Source organism: Bactrocera tryoni, chromosome 4 (genome assembly GCF_016617805.1).
Source record: "Bactrocera tryoni isolate S06 chromosome 4, CSIRO_BtryS06_freeze2, whole genome shotgun sequence".
NCBI classification, from domain to species: Eukaryota; Metazoa; Arthropoda; class Insecta; order Diptera; family Tephritidae; genus Bactrocera; species Bactrocera tryoni.
The window spans coordinates 71,693,837-71,719,946 of record NC_052502.1 but is presented as its reverse complement, the minus strand read 5'-3'; the positions used below and the strand labels follow the sequence as shown (position 1 = coordinate 71,719,946).

The following is a 26,110-nucleotide window of genomic DNA, read 5'->3' as shown; positions in this document are numbered from 1 at the left end:
TTAATCTTTTTTATTTTTATTTTTTGATTATTTTTTTGGTTTTTATTTTTAATTTTTCTTATTTTTTTGTAATTTTTTTTAAATGTTTTTAATTTTGTATGTAATTTTTAATATACAAGTTTTTTACTAATTTTAAAAAATATTTGTATAAAATATATTATTTTAAACATTTCGACTCTTTTTTTCTTTCTCATACAGTTCCGCGTACAATTCAATGATACGCTCACCTCCACCTTTGAATATCCCTCTGAGGCATCGCTAATCATTGACGATTCCTACAGCAATGATGCGCTGATAGGCGCCTATGAGAACCTATCATTAAATGACACAACGGATTCTTCACCAGCGCGACACCATCATGTAGCCGTTGATGAGATTATACAACTGCCAACGCCGGCGAATACCTCATCACCCGCCAATAATGCCAGCAGCGCAACAAATACGCCAACGAAAAATATACTGGGGAATTTGCCATTAGGTAAGTGATTCAAAGTTCAATGTCTAATTGCTGTACACTTGTCATTAACCATTACACAACTAATAATATTAATAACATACATACAAAGAAAAAAAGGAAAACACGAAAAATTGTTCATCACATTTGTTGGCTTTTCATATGCAACAATCATTTACATATGTTTGTTGTTAAATGTTTCTTTTTTTTATTGTTTTTTGAATTTTGCCTTTTACAATTCTACATTTCTATGTTATTGTTTGTTTGTTTGATAATATTATATATGAAAATGTCTCTCTTTAGTTTGTTTGTATCGTCTTTGTTCAACAAAATTTCTTCTTCACATATATTTCTATTTGTTGTTATCATTTCTATTATTCTAATTGTTAAGCTGTCTTAATAAGTGTCTGTAGTAACTCTCTACATTTTTGTTTGCATTCTTACTATGGTCTTAGTCTCGTTTGCTGCTCTTTTGCATACATAAATTGAATTTCTATATTTTCTAACAACTTTTTTTTACAATAATTTGTGTTTTTTATCGAGTAAGGACAACTTAATTTTCCTAAAATACAGTTACAATCTTACCAACTTTTCTATCAGCTTTCGGTTTTACCCCTATTTTTTGTATGTTTCTTACTCTTCTAACCTAAAATTACTTTTTTGCACTTGTGTACCCCTAGTAACACTACAACAACACTACTAAAATTAAATTTTTTTTAAACTTTTGACATTTTTATTATATAAAAATAAACAATACTTTTGAAATTACGCCGCAACACAACAAACAATTGGCGACGAATACGTTAAACACAGTTGAATATAGCAAAACAACAACATAAAATTAATTAATAAAACGTAAATTCACAAAAAATTAATTATAATACCTAAAATCAAAAACGCCCTTAAAAATTTCAAATATAAAAAATTTAATATGTAAAAACTTGCCGTCAGTGTGCCCCAATTTCGGTTAATTTTGTAAGCATCGAATAAAACTTGCACTCAAAACTTTACGTTTTCAGCAACAGTATTTCTTTACTCTTTCTCTCTCTCTCTTCAGTTTCAGCCACTTCTGTTACAGTTGACAATAATACGCTCAATACTGCCGAGTTACCGCCTTGTCTGCTCGATTGTTTCGACGAGCTCAAACAGTGTAGATTTAGCAAGAAAAAACAGATTTTGAAAATACTAACAACACCATTTCGTAAAATTTTGAAAATTTTAAGGTTGGTGGTATTACCAAAAGTCCCCTTTCTTGTATACAACCTGTTTTGAGTGTTTCCATGAAATGAAAATTTTTTCCAAACACAATTTCCGCTGTCCAAAATCGTTCATATTTTTGCTAGTTGAAAATATCATTCATTCTATTTCATGAAAAGTGTTTTCAGGTCATCTTTGTAAAAAAATTATTGGCAGCTCACAATCCTATGCAGTTCGAGTGCTGGTAATTTCAATTTTTTGAGGTTATAATTGGGGAAAACTTTTAAAATTTCACTCAAGAATATTTTTTCTAAACGTAATTTTTATAATGATTATTCCTCTACGCCCGTGCGCTTTCTCTTCCATAATCGCAACTCGGTAAATAGTCCGTTCATATCCTAGATGCAATATTTTTTTTGTAAAAGCAGTTCCTCTTCGAGTTTAGAACGCAACAATCGTTCGGAGATGACTTAAGACTTTTGGGACTCTGCTTTCAGAAGCTTCCAAATATACCACTCTAATAAGGAAAAAGCCAAAAATGCAGTTACTATGTTGTTCCGTTATCTGAGAAAACGAGTAATATTTAGCCCAATCGTGATTCTTCGTTGATCTCATTTAGCAAGTATTCCGGTTTTGACTATCAAGGTTTTGCGTTTCCGAATTTCATACATGCTGCGTTCGCGCATACCCGCATAAAGCTTGACATAAATAACCACACTGTGATTCCAATCGTGGCGCTTTGTTGATTTTACTCAGCAGAAACTCCAACTTCGACAATCTGAGTTTTGAGAATCCAATTTCAGTCGCCTCTGGATACCTTACATATAATTAACTAAGTGGTATATTAGAATGATATCTCATCTTTAGTCAAACACGTCCTTGTGTCAAGGAAGGTTTTTTGTCGTCGTGATATGATTTTTCAGCCAAAGCGTTAAGGATCCTAGACCGCTTAATTATAGTATAATATAGATCTTAGCGTAGATCTCTCTTACATATTCTTCTAAGCCCTATTTTAGGTGATCCTTTCATTGTTAGTGTATACAAAAACACAATTCAAGCATATATCATAGTGCCCCAATAACTATAAATTAAAATTGGCAACTATTTCGCGCCTTAGTACAAACAGATTCCGCCAAAACTTTTTACACACCCACTCTAAGCGCACTTTTTTCGAATTTATTTTCAAAATCAGTATACTTTTCTTTCCGAATATCCCCACAAATGCATTTATCTCTTTTCAAAATTTACATAACTGTTCGATTTCATAAGCCAATGAATAGAAAATCGCTCAATACCACAGCCAGTTCTCTCATATTTGCAAAGAAAACAATAGAAAATAGAACAAACAAAAAATGCACACAATTTTTGCAGATTACCCAATTTTAGACAAGGGTATAATGTCACAACAACAACAGGAGCAGCAGCAACAGCAACAGCAACCGCCTCAACAACAACTGGAGCAGTCGCTGACACTAAAAGAGGCGCAAAATGCCGTGAGCGCTGCAGCAGCAGCAGCGCTTTTATCCGCAGAGCCACTGCAATCCAATTCGGCGGAGAAGACTCTTTTATTGCAACCACAGCGCGAAATAGCATGCAACGCCTCACAACAACCAACGCCGTCGCCACCGCGCGCCGAAAATTCCGACAAGCACGCCGAACCAGTCCAAACTTGCGCAGCTGCGGCACGCTTGCCGCCACAGCCGTCGACGTTGCCACAACGGCCCACCGACTTGCCGTTGCCAATGCTACTGACGACACTGCCGCAGCAGAAAAGCAAACCGGCACAGTCACAGCAGCGGCCAGTAGCGCAACAGAAACCGCCACTGCCAGTGAAGCGTTTGGAGGGATACGCAATAATGCGGCAGCCCACACACGCAGCGCCGACGGCAACAAAGGAGGTGGCATCGCCTGCGAGTGCGTTGCCACAATTTAAGTTGGAGGCGGAAATGAAGCAGCAAAAAGACATAAAAACGTTGACGGAAGCAATAAAGAAGAACGAAGAGCAGCAAACAACAGCAGCCGGCTCGAGCAAACGGGAAATACGTAAACAACATGCCAGCGGAAATTGGCAACGTCAGCCAGCAGTGGCTGGAGAGCAAGAGGAGCAGAAAGCGCAGCAGAAAATGGAGCAGCCAAAGGCGATAGAAACTCGTAAATTAGCAATAGGCGCAGAGGAGTCACCTATTGCGTTCGATAAGCGTGGCGTCACGCAACCGGGTCTTTTGCGCGATTTTCAACTGGCAAGTGCAACTGCTTGCGAAATTAATTGCAAAAATGTTACTTCTACCGTCTTAAAACGTAATAACACAGCTGCCAACGGCGGCGTCACACGCCACAACACTAACAATTTAGCGTTTGCCAACAAACCAAACATTACAACAACGACCACGAAAAAGCCTATAAGCAAATATACCATGTTCCACACATTATTCGAAACATCGCCCACAGAGGAAGCAGCCGCCAACACTTCCGCCCAACGGCCACGCAAAACGCCCGCGGTGCTCAATAAACCTCAGTATGCGCGCTTTTTACAAATCGAACGCGCTGCGGCAACAGCGCCTGCAGCTGGGCAAGCCATATTGCGCACGCGCAGCAATGAGTTCCGTTGTGGCGGCGGTGTCAACCCCAAGCAGCGCGGCGGCAGTCCCGCATCCAGCCAACTCGTAGCACCTTCTGCAACGCAGCAACAACGCAGCGCTTCATTTTCTTTTGGTAACAATGCTGGTGGTGAACGCGCTGAGTGCGCCACCGCAAATGTGTGTCCGTCCCCTACGCCCGCTAATGTAGTTATCACAAATAGCAAGTCCAGTGCTGCCACTGCAGTAAATAAGTGTAAAAAAGAAATGCTAAATAGTATCGGTAATAGTTTGAACGGTACCTCGACCGACGATGAGTGCTTCGAGGATGCGATAGACTATTTCTATCCCATACCCACAATTACGCTAGCCGAGGCTAGTTGCTATGAAAATACCAATAGCGCGCAAGCAAATAGTATGCAACACACAGAGAGCCAAAACAATACCACAACAACAGCAACAATAACTACAACAACTAATAACCAAGACAGCGCAAGCTCCGTTGCGCTGCCGTCCACGTTGCACACGCGCACAGTTTGCACCAACACCAAAAACAAGAACAACACAACTATTACTACAACTACTATCGCACCTACAACTCTAACACCAACAATAACAACACTAATAAGCAATACTTGCACCCAAACCACACTTAACGAACAACCAATTATTAGCAACCAATCTACTAATACTAGTCTCACTTCTTCTTCTTCGCACACTTCAACTTCTTCAACCACTTTCTATTCTTATTCATCATTTTCCGCAGCGAATTGCACGCGCCACAATAGTTTTGCAGCTGCCAACATAAATTATAAAACTGCTGGCAATACTCAACACAGTACTGCCAAGTATTTGCGTCCAGCACCATTTAAGGCCAACCAAAACCTGTGTAACAACAATGCTAGCGCTAACGCATCCAAAACGCGCGTCAACTATAATTCTGCCAATGCCAACTTGCCGCCGTCACCAGCGGCATCGGGCGCACTTAGCTCACCATTCTCCCTGCCAGTTGCTTCTACCACTTTGCTGCGTTCGCGCATACCCGGCAACACCCTGTACTATGTTTGAGTTCGTGCGTGTGCGCCCAACTGTCTGTCAGCCTGTCAGCCTGCTTTGTAAATTATTTACTCGTGAAAAATAATGTGTAAAGTCTTTATGTTTTCTTCCTTTTCAGTTTTCTTGATTTCATTTAATTTTTGCTATATAATTTCCATGCGCTTTGGTGTAGAAAGCTTGTGGGTAATATTTATCGACTTGGTAGATATCGATTGCGAAATATTGTGCTAAAGTAGTTATTAGAATTAACGGTTCATTTATCTTGATATCTTTTAAGTAAGATTTCGAATATTTTTTTCAAATATTTCGGAGTAAACATTGGATTTTCTATTTTTACTCCCAGTGTTGGGATTGAATTTTTAATTTCTAATTCGAATTTTGTGAACAAAAATGTAATTTTCAGACAAAAATATATTTTGAATAAAAAAAAATTAAATTAAATCAAATTTCAAAATCGGAATTAACAATTGATATTTTTTTAAATCAAATTTTTACATTACAAAATTATTATTAGATTTATTTAAATTTTCAAAATTTTTGGTTTAAAATTTGATTTTCAAAAACATTATCAATTTATAGTTCCGATTTTTAAAAATGGAATTTTTTTTGAAAATTTAAAATTGATTTTGTTTTGAAAACAAAATTTTTATCACAAAATTGGAATTAAAAATTTAATATTTAATCCCAAAACTTATAATTAATTTTAAAATTTTTTAATTTAAAAGTTTGAGTTTTTTGAATTTCAAAAACAAAAATCAGTTCATGATTCCTATTTAAAAATTGATTTTTTTTTTGAAAATTTAAAATTGATTTAATATTTAACCCCAAAATATTGGATTAAAAATTAGATTTTCAAAAAATATCAAATTTTTAATTAAAAAAGTTATTAAAAATTAAATTTTCATAAAATATTAAATTTTTAAAAAAGAAAATCAATTTTTAATTGAAAAATGTTAACTTTTTTATATAATATTTATTCCAAGACTTTGGTGTTAAAAAATTTGAGTAACAAGTAAAAAAATAATTGTCAAATTCATATCTGGAAAGAACAAGGTTAAAAAAGAAAGTTTTACATATTTCTACCTGAAACACTATATGTAAATCAAAGCAATTTAATATAAATTAGACAAAAAGTGTTAAAGTATTTGATTATAATTTAATAAAAATTTTTATTTAATTTTCAAACAAAATTGGTGATTAAAAGTTTTTTAAATTTTTTAACGTTGTCCCTAAACTTGATAACGAATATTTTTAAGTAATGAAATATTTTTTTTGAATTTCTCATTTGAAATAAAAATTTTTATGAAAAAATATTTTTTTTTTATTTTAAAATATTAAATTAAAGTTTTTAAACCGATTTTTAGGATCTTAACTAATTTTTTAACGTTGTCCCTAAACTTGATAACGAATATTTTTAGGTAATGAAATATTTTTTTTTAATTTTAAAATATTAAATTAAAATACAAATTTTTAAAGCGATTTTTAGAATTATAATTTTTTTTTCAATCCGGTATATGGGATGAAAAATTTAAAAGTAGAATAAAACTAATTATTTCAAATGTTAATTTAATAATTTTTTAATGCATTACTCTCGGGCCCATGCGACCCTGTGTCATTAATAACGGGTTTAAGAAGCTTTTATACCGTTTTAACTAAATTTCAACAGCATTTCTATTCAAATTTGTTTTTTTTTCGCTTTAATTTTTTTACATCAATCGATATCTACTCAATAGCTTTCTCTGCTTTAAGAGGTTTTCGGTAACAACATATGTATGTATATTTTCATATTTCTACAATATTCTCCATAATCTCTATAAAAATGTTTTTCAATCATGGTGAAAGGCTATAAAAATTATAACTCCATTTCATACCATATTCTCGAGATTTGTCTGAAACATCGTGGGCTTGGACAATCTCCACACCATACTGTAACATAACGTGCTTGGAAAAGTAAAACTCTAATAGACCGTATTGTGCTTTAATACATAAATAACTGAGCTAATAATAAAATGCAGATAATATATAATATATATTTTTACTAAAAAGAAGAAATTATATGTACATATATATGTACATATGTATGTGTATATGTATATTTTTTTTTATTATTTTTTAATTAAAATTATTTTTTATTAAAATCATTAAATTATAAAAATATAAAAATATTTCAGTAACTGTCAGAGCGTATAAAAATATCACAATTTTTTATGTAAACTGACAAAATCCAGTTATATGTAATGTATATTATCTATCCTTTACGTGAAGGACATTAGATCTTCTTTAAAAAAATGTGGATCGCAACATTCTCAACCTAGGGCAACCCACTCATTATAGAAGTACATATGTATACAATACTTGTGTATATAATTTGTGTAGTTTCGCTAAAATTTGTTGTTGTTGTCTTGCTTAAAAAACTGTAAAAAAAACTCGTCTACACTTTGTCTTTCAACTGTAAATAAATCGTTTGGCGGTATTACCAACTGCAATCAAAAATGCTCCGAAAACATGCATACTTAAAGGCGCTGTACCTGCTAAACAAGCATATATTATGTACATACACACACACGTGCACAATCATTCACTAGTTTTTGTTGTTGTTTTTCTTTGATGAAGTTTTTAAATGCATACTAAAAAATTTGTTATTAATTTGTTGTAAAAGCATACCCGATTTGTTATATAAGCAAAAATATTTTTTTCCTAAATTTCTAAAATATTGTTTGCTGTTAAAAAGTCACGATTTTGAGCACAGACATTCATACTGAATATAAACCGATTTAATTTAAGAAATAATGTTGCCAGTTTAGTTCAGTAAGGCATTTATTCCTTAAAAATCATAACTTTTTGGTATTAATATTACAAAAATATTGTTAATAATTGATTAATAATCATGAATTTATTTTTTTTTTTACTTTTTTTGTATATCTTTTATTTTTCCTTTTTAATTTCATAATTTTTTTCTGGTTTTTATTTTAATATTTTGGTATATTATTTTATTTTTAAATATTAAAAATAAAGTTTAAAATTTTAAATTTTATCAATTCTTTTTTAAAAACTGCAATTTTTTTATATATCTTTTATTTTTTTTTTTTCTTTTTAATGTAATCATTTTTTTTCTGGTTTTTATTTTAATATTTTCGTATATATTTTTTTTCAATTTTTGTTATTATTTTTTTATGCTTTTTTTATTAAATTTAGCACATTTTTTAAATTTAATTTTGGTATTATTCTGAACTTATTTTATTTTTAAATATTAAAATCAAACTTTAAGGTTTTAAATTTTATCAATTTATTTTTAAAGGCAAGCAGCCTATTATTGTAATTTTTTTAAATTTAAAAATATTTAAAATTGAGTATAAAAAATATCTAACGCTTAAAATAAGTGTTTATAATTTATTTTATGTTTGATTAATTTTTTATTATTATTTTTAATATTTTTTATTTCTTCATTATTTTATAAGTATTGTATTGTTTTTTTTTTTAATAACAATTTAACTAATAAATTTTCATATTTACATTTCTTGAGGAGAAGAATATTAAAATAATAAAGTTTTGCGCTTTTTGTTATTTACGTTTATTTTGTAAAATGAAAAAATGTTTCAAATTTACGTTTTTTATGTACAAATTACTTAACTTCTGTAGGAAAAAATTTAAATTCTTAAACTTAATTCTGAATTTTTTAAAATTAATTTTTTAAACTTAGTTCTGCATTTTTTAGCTTAATTTTTTATTAAATTTTTTAAACTTTGTTCTGGTTTTTTTTAATTAGCTTTTTACTATATTTTTACAAATTTTTTTGTAATAATTTAACTAAAAAATTTGAAGAACAATTTTAATATTAAGATAATAAAAGTTCTATTTTTTATGCTTATTTTATACAATTAGAAAGTTTTTAAAATTTAATATAAAAAATCTTAACTATAAACATATTTTCTTTATTTTTTTTATTACTTCTTTAAATTAATTTTTTTTAGATCATAATTTAACTTTTATAAATAATTTTATAATTCATTATGGTAATGAAAACAATTTTCATTTTTTATACTTAATTTTTTTTAAATTAATTTTTTCTTACTTTTTTAATTCTAATTTTTTTAATAATAATTAACTTTTGTAAAAAATTGTGTTATAGGAGAAATATAAATTTGAATTTAATATTTTTTATTTAATTTTTTTTTATTTAATAATTCTTGTTTATTTAATTTATTATTATTTGTTTACTTTTTATTATTATTCATTTCTATTTATTTATTTAGTTTTTTTATATAATTTAGACTTGATTTTAAATTAATTTTTTGTTAATTTTTTATTCTAATTTTTTTGTAGTAAATAACTTTTGTAAATAATTGTGTTATTGGAGAAATATAAAATTAAATTTAATTCTGATTTTTTTTATTTAATTATTTATTTGTTTACTTTTTATTATTATACACTTTTATTTATTTATTATTTTTTTTTTATTTTTTATTTATTTAAATTTTTTAAATAATTTTTTGTAGAATTAAGATTTGATTTTAAATTAGTTTATTGTTTTTTATTCCTTTTTTTAATAGTAATTAACTTGCATAAATTGTGTTTATGGAGAAATATAAATTTAAATATAATTCTAATTCTTTTTAATTGTTTTTTTTTATTATTTTATTTATTTATTTTTTATTTTATTATGCATTTTTATTTATTTAATTTATTTATATAATTTAGATTTGATTTTTAATTTCTTTAAATTTCGAAAAAAAAATATTATGAAAGATATTACTTTTTTGCTTTTAATATCGTGCCAATTTTATTTTTTGCCACATTCTACATCAGAATTATGAATTTGATTGAATTTCGCTTGAAATTGTGATTTTTATGCCTACAGTATACAGCATTTTCATACCCTACTCCTTTATTGCTCTAATTCAAAACCTAATCAAACATTTTTCTCACTCTTTATGAATCTTTTCCAGATGTAAATTAAATAATTAAATAAAAATTAACGAAATAATATTTATAATGCGTTTGTATAAGTGTGCCTAAACTGAAAAAGCGCGTTGAATGAAAACGATAAATATTAAATGTCGAAAAATAAACAAAAAACATTTATTTGAACAAAGTAACGTATACAAAATAATACACAAATTTTACGAAACTCCGTAAATGCCAAAAAAAACCAATTTTTACAACAATAAACGCTAATACTACCAAAGCTATTTAAATTGTCCGCCTGCCCGTACGTACGCCCGTTCGAAAGTCTGCTACTCGTACAACCAAACCAACAACATGACCACCAACAGCACCGTTACTTTGCTAACTACCTAATACTAAACGCTAACTATAAGTACTCGACAGTAAATCTGCTCAAAACTGCTAACAACCACCTAAAATTATAATATTACTTGAAACTGCCAAAAATGTTTTTATATACTACTAAAAATACATAAAAAAATAATTCAAAAAATACAAAAAAATAACGCGTAAAATTGCAATTATGCGTCGCTATAACTTACGTTTAATTAATGCTAATGCTTTACAAAATCATACACACGCGTCAACAACCAACAAAGCAACCTGCAACAAGCTATGAATTAAAAAAATATATAAGCAACACACACAATTCGCAATGTTTTCAACGGTAAATAAACAGCTGTTCAATAAACGCACACAACACCTTAAACGTGGCGTAAGCACGTTTACGCGTTCACGTTATGTGCGGATGCGCAATGAGTAACCGATCGAAGTACGTGAAATGCCAACTACTATTCCACTTTTTTGCTTAACCTCGAATTCGAAACGCAAAAATGTGCGCAATAAGTAGTGAATGTTGAGCTACTGTCATAAAAAAATAGAAAATAGAAAATAAAAAAATAACTTTTATAACTAAAATATGAAACTACGAATTGTGTGTACGTGTGTTGGGCCAGTTTTGAAAATTCTGTTTGAGTTGAGGTAACTAACCGGTTTATATTTAACAATTACTCATTAGCAAGCAAATTACTATCTATTACTAACAAAAATGCAAGTTTTCGTCTTCAACACTTTATTAACAAATTAAAAATGTATATTTGTAATGTGTCACTAATACTAATTCATTTGCATGCTTAGTTGTATGTATGTCTTGTAATCACGAACTTCCATTGTATTGCATGCCATTTATAGATTTTTGTAGAAATTGTAAAAATCACTTAGCAACTCTAGTTTCAACGTGTTACTTTGCTAGGTAGCTGAAAATACTTGGAACTATGAATGATAGATTTCAACGACGAAAGTATTCTAAGCTCTATTTTTTTCTTAGAAAAAAGATAGTGTACTTTATTTTATCAGCAGAACCTGATAAACTACACTATTATTGAACACATAATTGATATTTGTTATATTTTTTGTTTACGGATTTTTGGTAATACCACGAATAATATGAAGCTAAAACAGACTAGCTGTTTTTTTTTTAATTTTCTCAGCAAAAATAGCACCATGTTTTGGAAAGTTTGTATGATATGCGCTTAAAAGTATCGGGAATACATTTTTTTCGGACATACTTTTAGAAATAATATTTGGTATTACATTTTTGGACTGTTGTTGATGAACAGCTTCTTTCTTTTAATTTTTTTTAGGAATTACATTTCTCTGATTTATAGTGACATTAAATTAAAAACAAATATTAATTAAATTTAAGACCATAATTTTTTTATTTTTGCTACATTTTTTCATTAATATATGTTTTTATTAATTAATTTATTTTTATTTAATTAGTTCTTAATTTTTAATTATTGTTATTTTTATTTTTCTTTTTTTTTAAATGGTTATTATTTAATAAATAACTATTTTTAACTTTTTATTATTATATTTTTATTATTCTCTGTTCATTCATTTATTTAAAAAATTTATTAATTTTAAGACTTTTAAATTAGTATTTTTGCCAAATTTTTTTATTTATATACATATGTATGTTTTTATTAATTTATTTAATTATTATTTCTTATTTTTTTAAATCATACTTATTGTATATTTAATTATTTGTTTTTCATCTATGTTTTATTTTTAATTATTATTTAAATAAATACATTTTTATTATTTTTATTTATTATTTTTGTTTACACTTTCAAAAAAATTTCTATTTTGTGGGAAATTCGTTTTCATTTATTTTATTTCTTTTTTTTTAATGTTCTTTTTTTAATTTTTTTGTTCCTTTAATTTTTTTTTAATTCTTTTGTTTTTTTTTAAGTTTTTTATTCGTTTATTTTTTTTAATAAATAAATTTTTTATTATTTATTTTGTTTTTTTGATTATTATTATTCTAATAAACTTTTTTGTTTATTTACTTTTTATTATATATTTTATTTCGTTTTTTATTATTTAGTAAAAAGATGTTATTTTTAATTATTTATTTAATTTCTTTACTACTTTTATATTTATTATTATTAAATTTATTTATTTTAAAATCAAAAAAAAAATATTTTTTATTTATATTAATTTAATTTCTATATATTTATTTTATTTATATATATTTTTCTTTTACATTAAAAGTGAAATAAAACTACTTAAATGCAAATTATTATTCTAAGCCAGCTTACGTTAACGTAATGAGCTTACTTTGTTATCGACTTATCGACTTCCCTCTTCTTAATCGTTAATTGATATCTCTGATAGCAAAGAGCTGTGTACACAGAAACACGTGTTTTGGTATTGCTCAATTTGAAACAGTTTTTAGTTATTTCTTGTATAGTATAAAGTAAAAGAAGTAAAGTTGCAAAAGTTTTATAATGGCATGAATAATGCGATTCCGGCGTTTAGTTTAAGTGTGAACAGATTTAAATTATTTTCATTGGCCGAATGAGAACCAATGTGACTGCTGCATTTGCAAAATAAGAACGGCAATGACCGAGTTAAATCAATTTAAGTGAAAACAGCTTCAAAAACCAAAACATGTAAACATTTTATTATTTTTATGCCGTATTTATATGTATAAATTGTTATTTCTAAAAAAGCTGCCATTAATCAACATGACCATATTTTATATGCGTTCAATTTCTGGAAAAAGATTAATCAAAACCAAAACAGACGAGTAGAAAGTATTTAGCTGTAGGCCGAAAATCGCAGCTGTTTAACATGTGGTAGATTTTTCATATGTACTTTGCTTGACTGGTGGTTGGTGATCTTTACTATTTTATCATTTAGTGTAGTAGTAGAAACTATAATAATAATGAAAAAGTATAAGCTATTTTCATTTTCTAATGCATGCAGACAGCACCGAATGGTGAATGGCTTTTATAATATTAGCTATAAAAACATCTTGCAAACAAATCCAACAACAATAAAAGTGTCAACAAGTCCTCACATGCTACATGCCATACGAACGCACTGTGACATGCAACAACATTTTTATAAGCAACAGCCAAATTCCTTTGCATTTAAGTGTCACAATTTAACCTTACCATCACTTATATTTATTAAAGTATTTTATATAATTTATTATTTTTTAATACGACAAATATATATATTTCACCATTATTTTTATTAATTACAAATATTTCATTTTCTCTTTCTCCCCATCCACCCACTTGGTGTTCATACATAGGTTCAGCACCACTTGGTTTTTATACGCCTGTGAAAGCGCCCATCGAGAGTCTCTTTCAACTGGGCGTAACGCGTGCACCTAACGGTAACGGTCACCACGCCTTTAATAACACCTCCACGCCGACAACGAATGGCGGCACCACCGTCAACAATATAGCTACACATAATGGACAGAGTAATGGCGTTTCCAACAGCAATGGTGGCGCTGATGACACCGAGGAGTCGGAGAGTTTGCAGTATATAAAACCAGCGAACGATGATCTCACCATTGCGTACAGCGAGGGCGCGCAGAAGACAGATTTATTGTATTGAGTGAGCGCAAAGTAGCAAGCATGAGATTGCAAGGTGCCAGCTGCAACGTGTGGAGCAGGCGAAAAGGGTTTTGAAATTACTGATAATACATACTGGATATTTGGCAAGCAAATGTCTGTGTCGAACTGCTTGTAGGTCCTGACTGGCTGACTGGCAGCGCATATTCCGCCGAAGAGTTGCGCTTTTCGGAATTGTTTAACATTTGCGTAGCAGTTAATGTCTGCACTAGTTTATAAGTCGTTTAGGCGTGCATTCTTCTTTAGTTGTATGTAAATTTTATTATAATTATAATTTTTTCGTTTCTCTCTCTCTCGCTTATTTACTTTACTAATTTAGTTATATAAATGCATTTCACAATGAATACATTCTAATGCACTTTTTATGTGTGTCAAATTAATGCAATGCAAATTTTTTGTCTGTTATATAAATATAGTAAAAACAAATACAAAAATGAAATGAAAATGTAATGCAATCATATAAAATAAATATTAATATGAAAAGTCTGTTTAGCATACAGAAATTTTTGCAACATAATTATACTAGATTAACTTTCATATATGTATGTAGCATTAGAGCGTAGCGAAAACAGTGTAGTAGTGATAAAATATACACAGAAACAAGATAATTAAAAATCAAAATAATAATAATAATGTCAAAAAAATATTAGCTCAGAATGTCAGAAATGTGAATACTGCATTATCCCGTTTACATTAAAACAAAATTTAAACATATTTTTTTTGTCGGAAAGTTGAGCATAAACCAACCAATATCTGCGTATATTAATATTTACAATTTGCTATTTTTTTGTAATATGAACTTTTTTAATTTTTTTTTACTTAAAAATATATAAAATATTAAATTCAACAAAGTCAAAATATCAACAAAACAAATTAGAAACATACACAGTTCTTGTTTACATATAAAACTTAAAAAATATACATAAATATCAAAAATTGCATTTAAATAAACTCAAAAACGAGCTTCAATAAAAATTCAATTAAAGAAAACGTTAAATTGAAGCGCATAATTGAGTAAAAAAATAAATTTAAAAAGTGTTGTTGATCTACAAGCTGAACTGATTGATGATCGCAACTCTAACCAAATGCGTTACATCTGCTAAATACAAAAATAAAAAAACACTTGTCAAATTTATGTAGTTTCGAAAAAATCGAAAATGCTTTAAAGAAAAATTAAAGAAAAAGCGCGCGCTCTAATGCCGATTTGTATACATGCATACATACATATATTAATTTTTTGTATTATGTATTTTACTTATAATACCTTATATTAAATAATATTATATTATATATACATATACATTGCATACCATTTACTATATACGATTATTAATTATATTATTACTGATTTACATGCATACATACATACATATTAAATATATACAATACCACATACCGTACATTTTTAGATATAAGCGATTTAAAATACAACAACGTGCAGTTGATAAATAAAAAAACAAAAGCGTAATGTTACACAAACAAAGAAAATTATACATGAAAATAAATAAAAGCTTAAAAGGCATTTAAATTTAAAATAAAGTACAAAAGTTGTTTTTATTGCTTATGGATTGGGACAGAAAGTAAGTATTAATTTAAAATATATTTTACAAAATTTTTCCTTTCTTCAGATTTATAAAAAGACTTCAAAAAACATAAATAAAAAATGTAAAAATATAATTATTAAGAAATGTAAAAAAAATATAAAAAAGAAAATTGTTAAAAAAAATTAAAAAAGACAATATTAAAAAAATTATTTAAAAAAATGTCTATAGAAAATTATTTTAAAAGAATATTTAAAAAATCTAGTGAATTTTTCATTAAAGTACCAATTTTGTTAAAATTTCACGAAATCTCGATTTTCCTTGTACACAATGCAGCAGCAAGTGACTGCAATGTTATTACATTCTCTGGTACCAGATTTTGTTGCAGTGGCTGCAGAATGTTATTCATTAGCATTCTCTGCTAATGTTATTCTTTAGCATTCACTGCTAATGTTATTAACTAACATTCCCTGCTAATGTTATTCCTTAGCATTCTCTGCTATGTTATTAACTAACATTTTCTGCTAATGTTATTCCTTAACATTCTCTGGCTATAGCAGGGCATGTTAATGGAAATGTTAATAACATGGCAGCCACCTGCTGCTGCGTTATGGGCGCCTGGTGTTTTCTGTTAATTTTTAATTTTGCAAAAATGCACGAATCGGCGATGCGCGGTATGGCGCTAATGCAAATTAGCATTTTAGTTTGTGTATATGGGAAAATCGTTATTTCAAGGTAATTTTAGCAAAATCGCTACTTTAAAGAAAAATTATGTAAATTTTAACTATTTTTAATAAAAAAAAACTTTTTATATTTTTAAATTTCAATAAAATTTTTTTAAAAATATTTTAAATTGAACTATTTTTTTCAATAAAATTTTTTTTGCAATAAAAATTTTTTAATAAAAACTTTTCAATAAATAAATTCTACTTACTTATGTTCTTATCTATTTTTAATAAAATATTTTTTTATAAAATTTCTTTTTATAAATAAATTTGAACTATTTTTTAATAAAATATTTTTTTATAAAAAAATATTTTATAAAATTTCTTTTTAATTAATTTTATATCTTGTTAAAAATGTTATAAAAAAAATTTTAATAAATAAAAATTTTACAAAAAATAAATTTTCGTGAAAAGAAATTTCAAGAAAAATAAATTTTCATGAAAGAAATTTTATAAAAAAAAAATTATAAAATAGATTTTCGGAAGATAAATAAAATCTTATAAAAAAATTTATAATAAAAATTCATAAAAAAATTTAAAAAATTAAAAATTTTATAAAAAAATTTTCAAAAATTTTATAAAAACAATTTATAAAAAAAAAATTAATAAAAAATAATTTTTACAAAGAAAATTTTATAAAAAAATTTTCATAAAGAAATTTTATAAAAAATTTTGTAAAAAAATTTTTAAAATTTTTATCAAAAAAATTTTAAAAAAATTTATAAAGGTCATAAAAATTTTTTTACAAAAATTTATTGAAAAAATTTTATAAAAAATTTTATAAAAAAATTTCATAAAAATTTTCTAAAAAAATTTTATAAAAAAATTAAAAAAAATCATTTATAAAAAAATTGAAAAAAATTTTATAAAAAAATTTTAGTAAAAAAAAATTAAAAAAATTTTATAAAAGAAATTTTTAAAATTTAATAAAAAATATTTACAAAGTTTATCAAAAAAATTTTAAAAATTTTATAAAAAAATTTTTCATTTCATTTATTTCTTTATTTAAATTTTTTTATGAAATTTTTTATAAAATACCTTTTAAAATTTTTTTATAAAATTCTTTTTATAAATTTTTTAAAAATTTTTATAAAATTTTTTTAAAAAAATTTTCTATTTAATTTTTTTATAAATTTTTACTATTAATTTTTTTATAAATGAAATTTTTATAAAATTTTTTTATAAAATTTTTTTATAAAATTTTTTTATAAATTTTTTTTATAAAATTTTTTTATGAAATTTTTTTTAAAATTTTTTTTTTAGAAAATTTTTTTTTTATGAAAATTTATTGATGTAATTGACTGACATTCATAACTTTTGCATTATGTAACCGATTTTTATAAAACAGGTGGCAAATTAAAGCTGAAATAAATTCCTACCAATACTTACCTTAAATTCCAAAGTAAAACAATTTTTTATTTTATTTTTAAAGTGATTTTTCAACTTTGTCTCTTTATTTTAGTTTTGTTTTTAGATCCGTATTATCTCATAGCTCGCTATTTAGTAAGTATATATTTTTGTTTCTTTATTTGTTTGTTTGTATATATAATTATTTTAAATTTCTCAAATATAATATAATATAGTTTTTTTCATATATATATATGTATGTATATATATTTATATATTGCACTAAAAATATCTGTGATATTTTTTCCTTATACTTATCCTTATACTTTTTTACGTGTTTATAATTCTTTTTGTTTTTTAATATTTTTTATACCTACTTTTCTGTCATTTGCTAAGTTTTTGTGTTTTTTCTTTTGTTTAATAAATTTATAATTTTCGCTAATTTTCAGTATCATTTGTTTACATTATTATTTTATACTTGATTACATTTCTAGCCATTTATTTTGGTTTTCCATTTTCATTACGAGTCCTATACTCTGCCATGGAGATTGGCGGGCTCCTAACTTACATACATTCGCTTACATTTGTGTGGTGTTTTCTTTGCTTCTCAGGTTCATACCTTCTGCATCACTGCTTCACCTCTTAAATATAATAATTCATTAAATAAACAAAAAAATATTTAAAATCGTAAGAGTGGTTAGCTAAACTTTTGCTTGACTATAATTTTAACTGAGCACATGGCTTTTTTTACATTTAAGCAGCTGATTGCTATTGTGCCATAGCAAGCAGGCATTTCCATATCGATATTTCTTTTAAATCGATAAGTGTTTACATTCGAATTAATAACTTTTTCGTTTATTTAACAATTTTCTTGTTTTTAATAACTGCTAATGCAAATAATATAGCAAATTCATAGCTTTTAATATTGAGCAACAGTTGCACAGAAAATAAATTGTTTCAATAAATTTTGATATAAGCAGCGTTAACACAATTCAATTGTTATAATAACTTTTTGTGTATGAAAGCTTGGAATATCTTTAAAGCTGCTGCATTTTATTGGCTTTTGAAATAATTACGTTTCTTTTAATTAAATACAGTTTTGCTAAGTTAAATATTTGCTTAATTCTGATAATTCTCCGATCTTTTGATTCATTCTTTGATTCTTTCACACATATATTTATATATGTATATATTACTTTACTCAGTCATGATTAAACTTTTAGCTATAAATCTTTACAAATCTTTAGCAAATTCTTGCAGTTATACTTTTTTATTTTCAGAGTAGCATAATTTTTATCAACTACTTTTAAATTTGTTTTATTAGTTTAATATTATATGCTGATACGTTCTCAAGTGTACTCAAAGGGAATTGTTGGTATGTTTCTTTGCTTATTTGTTTGCATTTTGTGTGTTTTCTATTGTAGTTATTAGCATTATGTTATGAAAGCCTGGCATTTCACTTTTCTTTTTATATTATAATTATTTTTAAATATTTCTTTAAATAATTTTTTTTGTTTTGTATTACTGAAGTTCGGTCGGTCCTGATAATATTCATTAGCATTAGGAAACCATTTTTAGTCATAGTTCTAGTTACATAGCTCGCTTACTATTTGGATACGTTTGGATTTTTTTTTTTGGAAATTCAATTACAAATTCATGGCGTTTTCTTACATAAAGATTTTGATATAGGCAAGTAGCAGATGATATTTTTTAAATTTGATTTGGAAAACCTGTTTTTTTTAATTAAAGAGGTCACTTATTAAAACAAAAAACTATGTAAACAAAATATAAAAAAAAAATAAGAACACATAAAAAATAAATTAATTAAGTACGAAAAAACTTAAAAAATAAAAAAAAAGTAATCAAAAACAAACTAAAAAAAATTAAAAAGAAAATTAAACAAAATTAAACAAAATTAAAAAGAAAATACCAAAAATTTGATAAAAAATTGAATGAAAAAAATTTTGATTTTAAAACAAAGTAATTAAAAAAGTTTTAAGAAATTAGAAACAATTCAAACTTTTGCAAATACTTAATAGCCATAATGAATATTTTAAGAATTTTTTGACATTAAAAAAACTAATAAATATTTCAATTTACACTAAAATTACAATATTTGCAGAGAAGCGAAAGAATAATAATTTATGAGTGTAGAAATTCGTTTAAGACGTAAAAATTATTTGGGTTCAAAAATTAAAAATCCAATAGCGCAGAATTTCACAGGTTTAACAATAACAATTTCTTTAACACATAAAAACAAAGGCTTTTACCAATTGGTAACACCAAATAAATGACAGAAATGTGTGTGTAAGTATAAAGCGTGGCATATTTTTCATAAACTTTTACTAATTATTAAAAATTATGGGCTTTGCACTTTCATTTGCTTCTTTCACAAAGAATAAATATTGATAAGACAGGATAACTTTTTGTTTCAACTCTTCTAACATTTCAGTGGACTGTCTGTTTACACTCATTTCATTTGTATATAAGTATGTCACTTTTTTGCCATTTAATTTACTTGCTATCAAACTACTGTTATTTGCGTTTCGAAATTTAAATTGTTTCGTATTTTTCATACTAAGTTTATGCATTGCGCTACATGCCAAAAGTACCAATGTTTTTATGTTGCTGTTTTTGGTGCGCTAAGTTTAGCAAATTTCTTTTTTTGTTTCTTTACGATTTATAGTTTAATTGTTTCATATTAATTTTTCAATTGTCCGAAAATATTTATCGACATAAACATTTAATATTACTAAAACGCTTAAATTGATCGCTTACATAAATTTGTATGAAATAGGTATGTATGTATGTTTGTTTGTTTGTTTCAATTTGCAATTGAAATTGTATGTAGAATAATATTATTTAAATATATATGTATATTAATGTTGTAGGTATGTATGTACGTAAGTATGTATAAATTGTTTTGGGTTTTATGTTGTTGTTGCATTTGCATTTCATTTAAAGTTGAGTTATTTCACAATATAATATAATTTTAATTAATAATAATGACATAAATATGTATATAGGCACTTTCCTTTAGTTCAGAATTTTCCATTTAGATTCTCAAATTTTCTTATAAAGTTTTGAATTTTTTTATCATTAAGTGTTGGTAAAGTTACAAAATAAGTATTTTTTGGTTGAATTTTAAGATCATCACCTTAAGTTTAAAAAATATACATACATACACGTAAGTATTCGCTGGCATGGTTGCAGGGATTTAAGAGTTGAAATTTCATTTGTGGCAAAAGCTTTCATTTGTTAAACTTGTACACAAAGTTATATAACACTTAAAAAATACATTGATTTTCTTTAAAATAAGTTTGTGGCAAATTTTTCATAGAAAAGTTTCAAAAAGTTTTGGCAACGCTTACGAAAACTAATTCAATTCTAAAATTATTATGCAACCATGCAGTTTTTTTCGGTTTACCGTTAAAATAAAATCTTTATCTAAGTCTTAATTATAAAAAACATGTTTTTATTGTACATATATAACTACATACATATGTATGTATATTCACTTTTGTGTATAAAAATGAAAATCAAATATTTAGAGTAGCACTAAATTTAAGTAAGGCTTAATTGAGTAGGCTTAAGAATTGTTGTTTTGTAGTAGTACATGTTTAGGTTAAGGCGCTGTGCTCGAATGTAGAAATGGAAATCGAAATAAAAAATTAGATTTATTTTCATTAAATAAAGAATTTTACCGCAATTTGTATAATATTGTTATCGAAGGTTTAGAAAAATTTGCTTGAAATTTAAGACACACTTTAACAACCGCTTCTAACGCAAACTTTATGTGAGCAATTATTACCATAAACAGCAATGAAAACGTTTTTTCTACTTTATCTTATTATCGATAATATTTTAATCACTTGAATTCCTCAAAAATGCTGTACATCTTACGCGAACTTGTATAACTACATTTTAAACTGTGAACCAATTGCGTTAGAACTCATTTTCTTGACGTTGCCGGTCACTACTTGCACTTTCTGCTATTTTTGGTGAGAAATCATACACTTGTAAGTCCACGACAATACCGTATATATATTGTATAACTACATTTTAAACTTTTTTAAGCTCATTCAGCGCGCGCTGAATTGCGGACGATTGCGTTAAAACTCATTTTCGTGACACCACTTGCACTTTCAAAATTTTTGAAATTTTCGAAAAATTAAAAAAAAAATTTCAAAATATTTGTAAGCACATTTTAAACACGTTTTAACAACTTCAAAAACGTTACAAATTTTAGCATGTTTACATAATTACATACATATTTATGTACATACATTAAGCAGCAAACGATTATAGAACAGATTCACACATATTCAAATGTTACATTTTCACACAGTAATGTTTTAGTAAAAAAGAAATATATAATTTCTGTAAAAAAAAAAAAAACATAAATTGTGTAATTTTTTTTTTTCAAAAAACAATTTTATTGAACTAAAAGTATAAATTGATTTACTAAATCTATATATTAGGTCAGTAAGTCCACTGCTGATTCACTACATTTATAAAATATACCAGCAAGTCCAACCAATTGCGAGCGTTGGCGCCTTAACACATTGAGTGTTGATAGTTGGGTTTTGGTTTTTAGAATTTTCAATGTTTTTCTTTTGGTTTTCAATTTTTAAGATTAATTTTGAAATAGCACGTGGAATAAGCGGCTGCTTTTCGCTATCAATTTGTATAAGAACTCGTGGTTTTTCATAATTTTTTCTGTTTTTTTTTTTCAAACATTTTTTTATCTTTTTGGATTGTCCGGCTTTTTTACAACTTTACACATACATAGCATTTACAGTTGTCTACGGTAGACTCATTTGGTAATTATTTACAACTTTTGACATTCTTGCTTTCATACATTCATAAGTATGTATATATGTATGTATGTGATAGCTTGTTACTTTTTGCACACATTTGATATCATTAAGTTTGTTAGTTTGTCTTATATAGCATTACACACCATGTACAATGTACATCTGTATGTTTGTAGTAAGTGTTTTGTATACAGTAAAAACTCAACATTTTTATTGCCTACATTTAGGTGTTTAGGCGTCATTATACACTAGTTTAGTATAGTTGTCTAAAATTGGATTGTGTTTGTGTGTATGCTTATATGGTATGTATGTGTATATAAGTGTGTATGTATATATGTATTTGTGTTTTATATATATTATGCTAGTTTTATTATTAACGTACAATTAATATTGCCATTTATCATTGATGACCACTTATCATTTATGATCACTTAACATATTTCTCTATATTAATATGTAAGCATGTATATATGTATATAATCTTTAAGACTACTGTTTTGTCTATAGGCTTAAGTAAATTGTAGTTGTAGTTGCAACGCTTACAAACGCACGCACTCGCTTAGTAACGCTCTAACAAATTATATTCACTTTTAACATTTGCTTTTGTTTAACAGTTTGCTGCTTTTGCTACACTTTCTTCCGTTACTTTGTTTTCAATTGTTTTTTCACATTTTTTGTTTTGGTTTTGATATTTTGATTTGCTGCACTTTTCACTTTCATACGCTATAAACAATTAGTATAATAGTAAACAATTAAATTGGTAATTAAAAGGCGGCATAAAGCTTTCAATTAAAAAATATTTAATTTATAATTATTTTTTTTTTAACTCAACTCAGCCGCTACAAACTGAGCAATCAATATTTTTTATACTTGCAATTAGTTAATTATTTTATATTATATTCTTTTTGCTAAAAAGGTACTTGAAGTGAATTTATTTTGCGTTTTAAAGTTGCATTTTGCTCGCCTTTCATAACATACTTATTTTGTTTAGTATCTATACCTTCTAACTTAAATGCTAAACTTTAATATGCACTTAAATATTTTTGTGTTTTTGATTTGCTAGTTTCTTTTGCTACTTTTTCTTATTAAACGTTACACTTTTTGTTTTTGCTTTTTAAACTAAATACAATAAAATTAAACTCGAAACTTAAAATGTTTCGTATGAGCTTTTTAAAAGCTATTTATAAAATGCAAAATTATTTATTGAAAAATTTTCAACAAACAAATTTGCGATTCTTTTTTATTTTAATATTATTAGAATAATTATTTTTAGCGTGCGAAAAAACAACTCGCGTAGCACTTTGCATAAAACTATGGTTTGGCATAAAACATTGCAATTTCTTTAAGAAATCAGAAAAATAGATAACATTTTAAAATTGGAAGCAGAGTAACTTATAAATAAATACTAACTAATTTAAAGATATTAGAAGACTTTAAAGGTAATTCAGAAAGCGAAATACACACAATTATAGAAACAGTAAGTGCTTACAACTTTGGTGCAATGAAATGGTATTCAGCGCGGTGCAAAAAAAAATTACTTCAAACTCTCTTTAAAAGGCTTTAAAGGTAATAATCATGATTATTGTATTGCTTACATTTTTTATGCAAAGAAAAGGTATTCAGCGCACTACATGAAAACTTGTTTGCAATTTTCAGCAAGTTTAGCGGACGTTAATGACATTTCTGCCACAATAAACTTTTTTTAAATCACATAATTTATAAAACAAAACATTATTTGAAAACATTCATTTAAATACAGCGCGCCTAATGATAAATTGGTAGCATTTCCAGCATGCCAACAAAACATTTAACAGTAGTGTCAACTTAACTAACGCACTTGGTATAACGTTGAAAGCAAGTTCTGTTATGTTAACTAATATTCAGCGCGCTTTATAATAAATTAAATTATCCCGTACTCTAAAGCGCTTAGCAATGATTTTAGCATATGTATGTACCACATTTATTAATACGTTAAGCGTATTAATTGTTATTCGGCACGCTGTGTAATATTTTACTAACATTTTCGCCATTTTAATTGATATTAAGCGCGCGAGTAATAAATTTTTTCTGTATTTTCACTTATATTCAGCACGAGTGGTGCTACGTTCAATGCAAGTTTTGTAAGCGTACTAAAGATGTTGTTTGAAATTCGAAATTATTAACGTAAAAGTAGTGAGTTTTAAATAAAATTTACTGTTGCAAGCGCTGAATTGAATTTAACAGGCGTCGTCGAACACAAATCATTTTAATTGTAAGCATTACCGCCTAACGAATTATTTCGCAGTCTGAAAAATATATATTTATGTTTTTTCACATTTTCGTAAAACTTTACTTGGCAAACGCCAAAAAGTATGTATTTGCATTGGTCATTAACATTTTTTTTAATCAGTTAGAATTTTTCACTTGGCTTGTAACTAGGAAATAAAAATTTGAAGTAGAGTTGGGGCTTAGTTTGAAGATAAATTAACTGGTATGTGTATGTGTGTGTGCCTAAGGCTGCAAGTCAGGACGGTGCAATCGGCTATCTACTAAAAATTTGCTTAAAATTAGTTACTGAATATTTGTGGCTTTTGAAACGTGTTGCCCTTTTAATGTTTCGGAATTTTAGTTCATATTGTTGCACTTTATTTATGCAGTTAGAAAAAAAAAATATTTCTTTAATTTCATTTTTGTTACCCAAGCAAATTTTAAAGTAAAAAAGCAGTCATTGATAATAGTCTTAATCAATTGAGAAAATCAAACAAATTCTACTCAAATTGAACTTAAGGGCCATCAGAACGTTAAACGCATTGCTCTTCTTATCTTCGCCTTTTTGTTGCTTACGTATAACACTTAAATTATTTTGTAGTTTTTTCACAAAGCCTAAATATATGCACTGTTTGTAAATTTTTAAAATTTCATACATAATTTTATGTATAGTCTTTATATGCCCAGCATAAACTCATTCTTTGGCCTCACAACCCCCCCAACTCCTGCACTACTTATTTCTTTACATTTTTCCACTTACACACAAAAGCTGTCGCTCACCGTGCCTTGCTCATCCATGGCGCTTTGCGCTTGATTTTTGTGCGCAGACTACGCAAGGGTTTGATTTTACGCTGTGCACTGCCACCGGCTAAGCCGAGATGGTGATGCAATTGGTGTGGTCCACTGTGTGCCGTGCCATAATAGCTGGGCGAATGAAAGCTGCTGCTGTCCTCGTACAAATGATGTTGCTGTTGTTGACTGTAGGCGACCGCACTGGTAAGTAATGCCATTTTACCGTTGCCATTGGTGAAATGACTATTATTATTGTTGTTGTTGACTTTGTTGTTTTCAAGGCAGGCGGTTAGGTGTTCTTCTTCGACGCTGGTCGATGACGGTCGTTTTGTTGGCGATTCGACAACGGAGGAACGTGAAAGCGAGAGCAATGCATCGACGCCCTCACGTTGACGCCGTTGATCCTCCAGCTCTTCGGGCGTGATGTTATTGCTGCAAAAAAAAACGTGGAATGAGGAAAACCATAATATATTAAATAA

General features: G+C 27.1%; 2 protein-coding genes across 6 annotated transcripts in view; one reads left to right on the top strand and one right to left on the bottom strand.

The window, feature by feature from the left end:
- The window catches only part of LOC120775963 (serine-rich adhesin for platelets-like), a 69,149-nt gene extending 54,089 nt beyond the window's left edge, over nt 1–15,060 (top strand). For both annotated transcript variants that reach the window (XM_040106375.1, XM_040106374.1), the window contains exons 4-5: nt 199–478; nt 13,835–15,060. In XM_040106375.1, the coding sequence (XP_039962309.1) occupies nt 199–478; nt 13,835–14,145 (591 nt within the window). In that variant the 3' untranslated portion in view covers nt 14,146–15,060. The remainder of the gene's footprint in view (nt 1–198; nt 479–13,834) is intronic.
- Nucleotides 15,061–22,381: 7,321 nt separating this feature from the next.
- LOC120776082 (putative mediator of RNA polymerase II transcription subunit 26) overlaps nt 22,382–26,110 on the bottom strand; it is a 64,339-nt gene continuing 60,610 nt past the window's right edge. For 3 of the 4 annotated variants that reach the window (XM_040106555.1, XM_040106556.1, XM_040106553.1), the window contains exon 7: nt 22,382–26,063. In XM_040106555.1, the coding sequence (XP_039962489.1) occupies nt 25,616–26,063 (448 nt within the window). In that variant the 3' untranslated portion in view covers nt 22,382–25,615. The remainder of the gene's footprint in view (nt 26,064–26,110) is intronic. The other variant, XM_040106554.1, reaches the window with a different exon arrangement.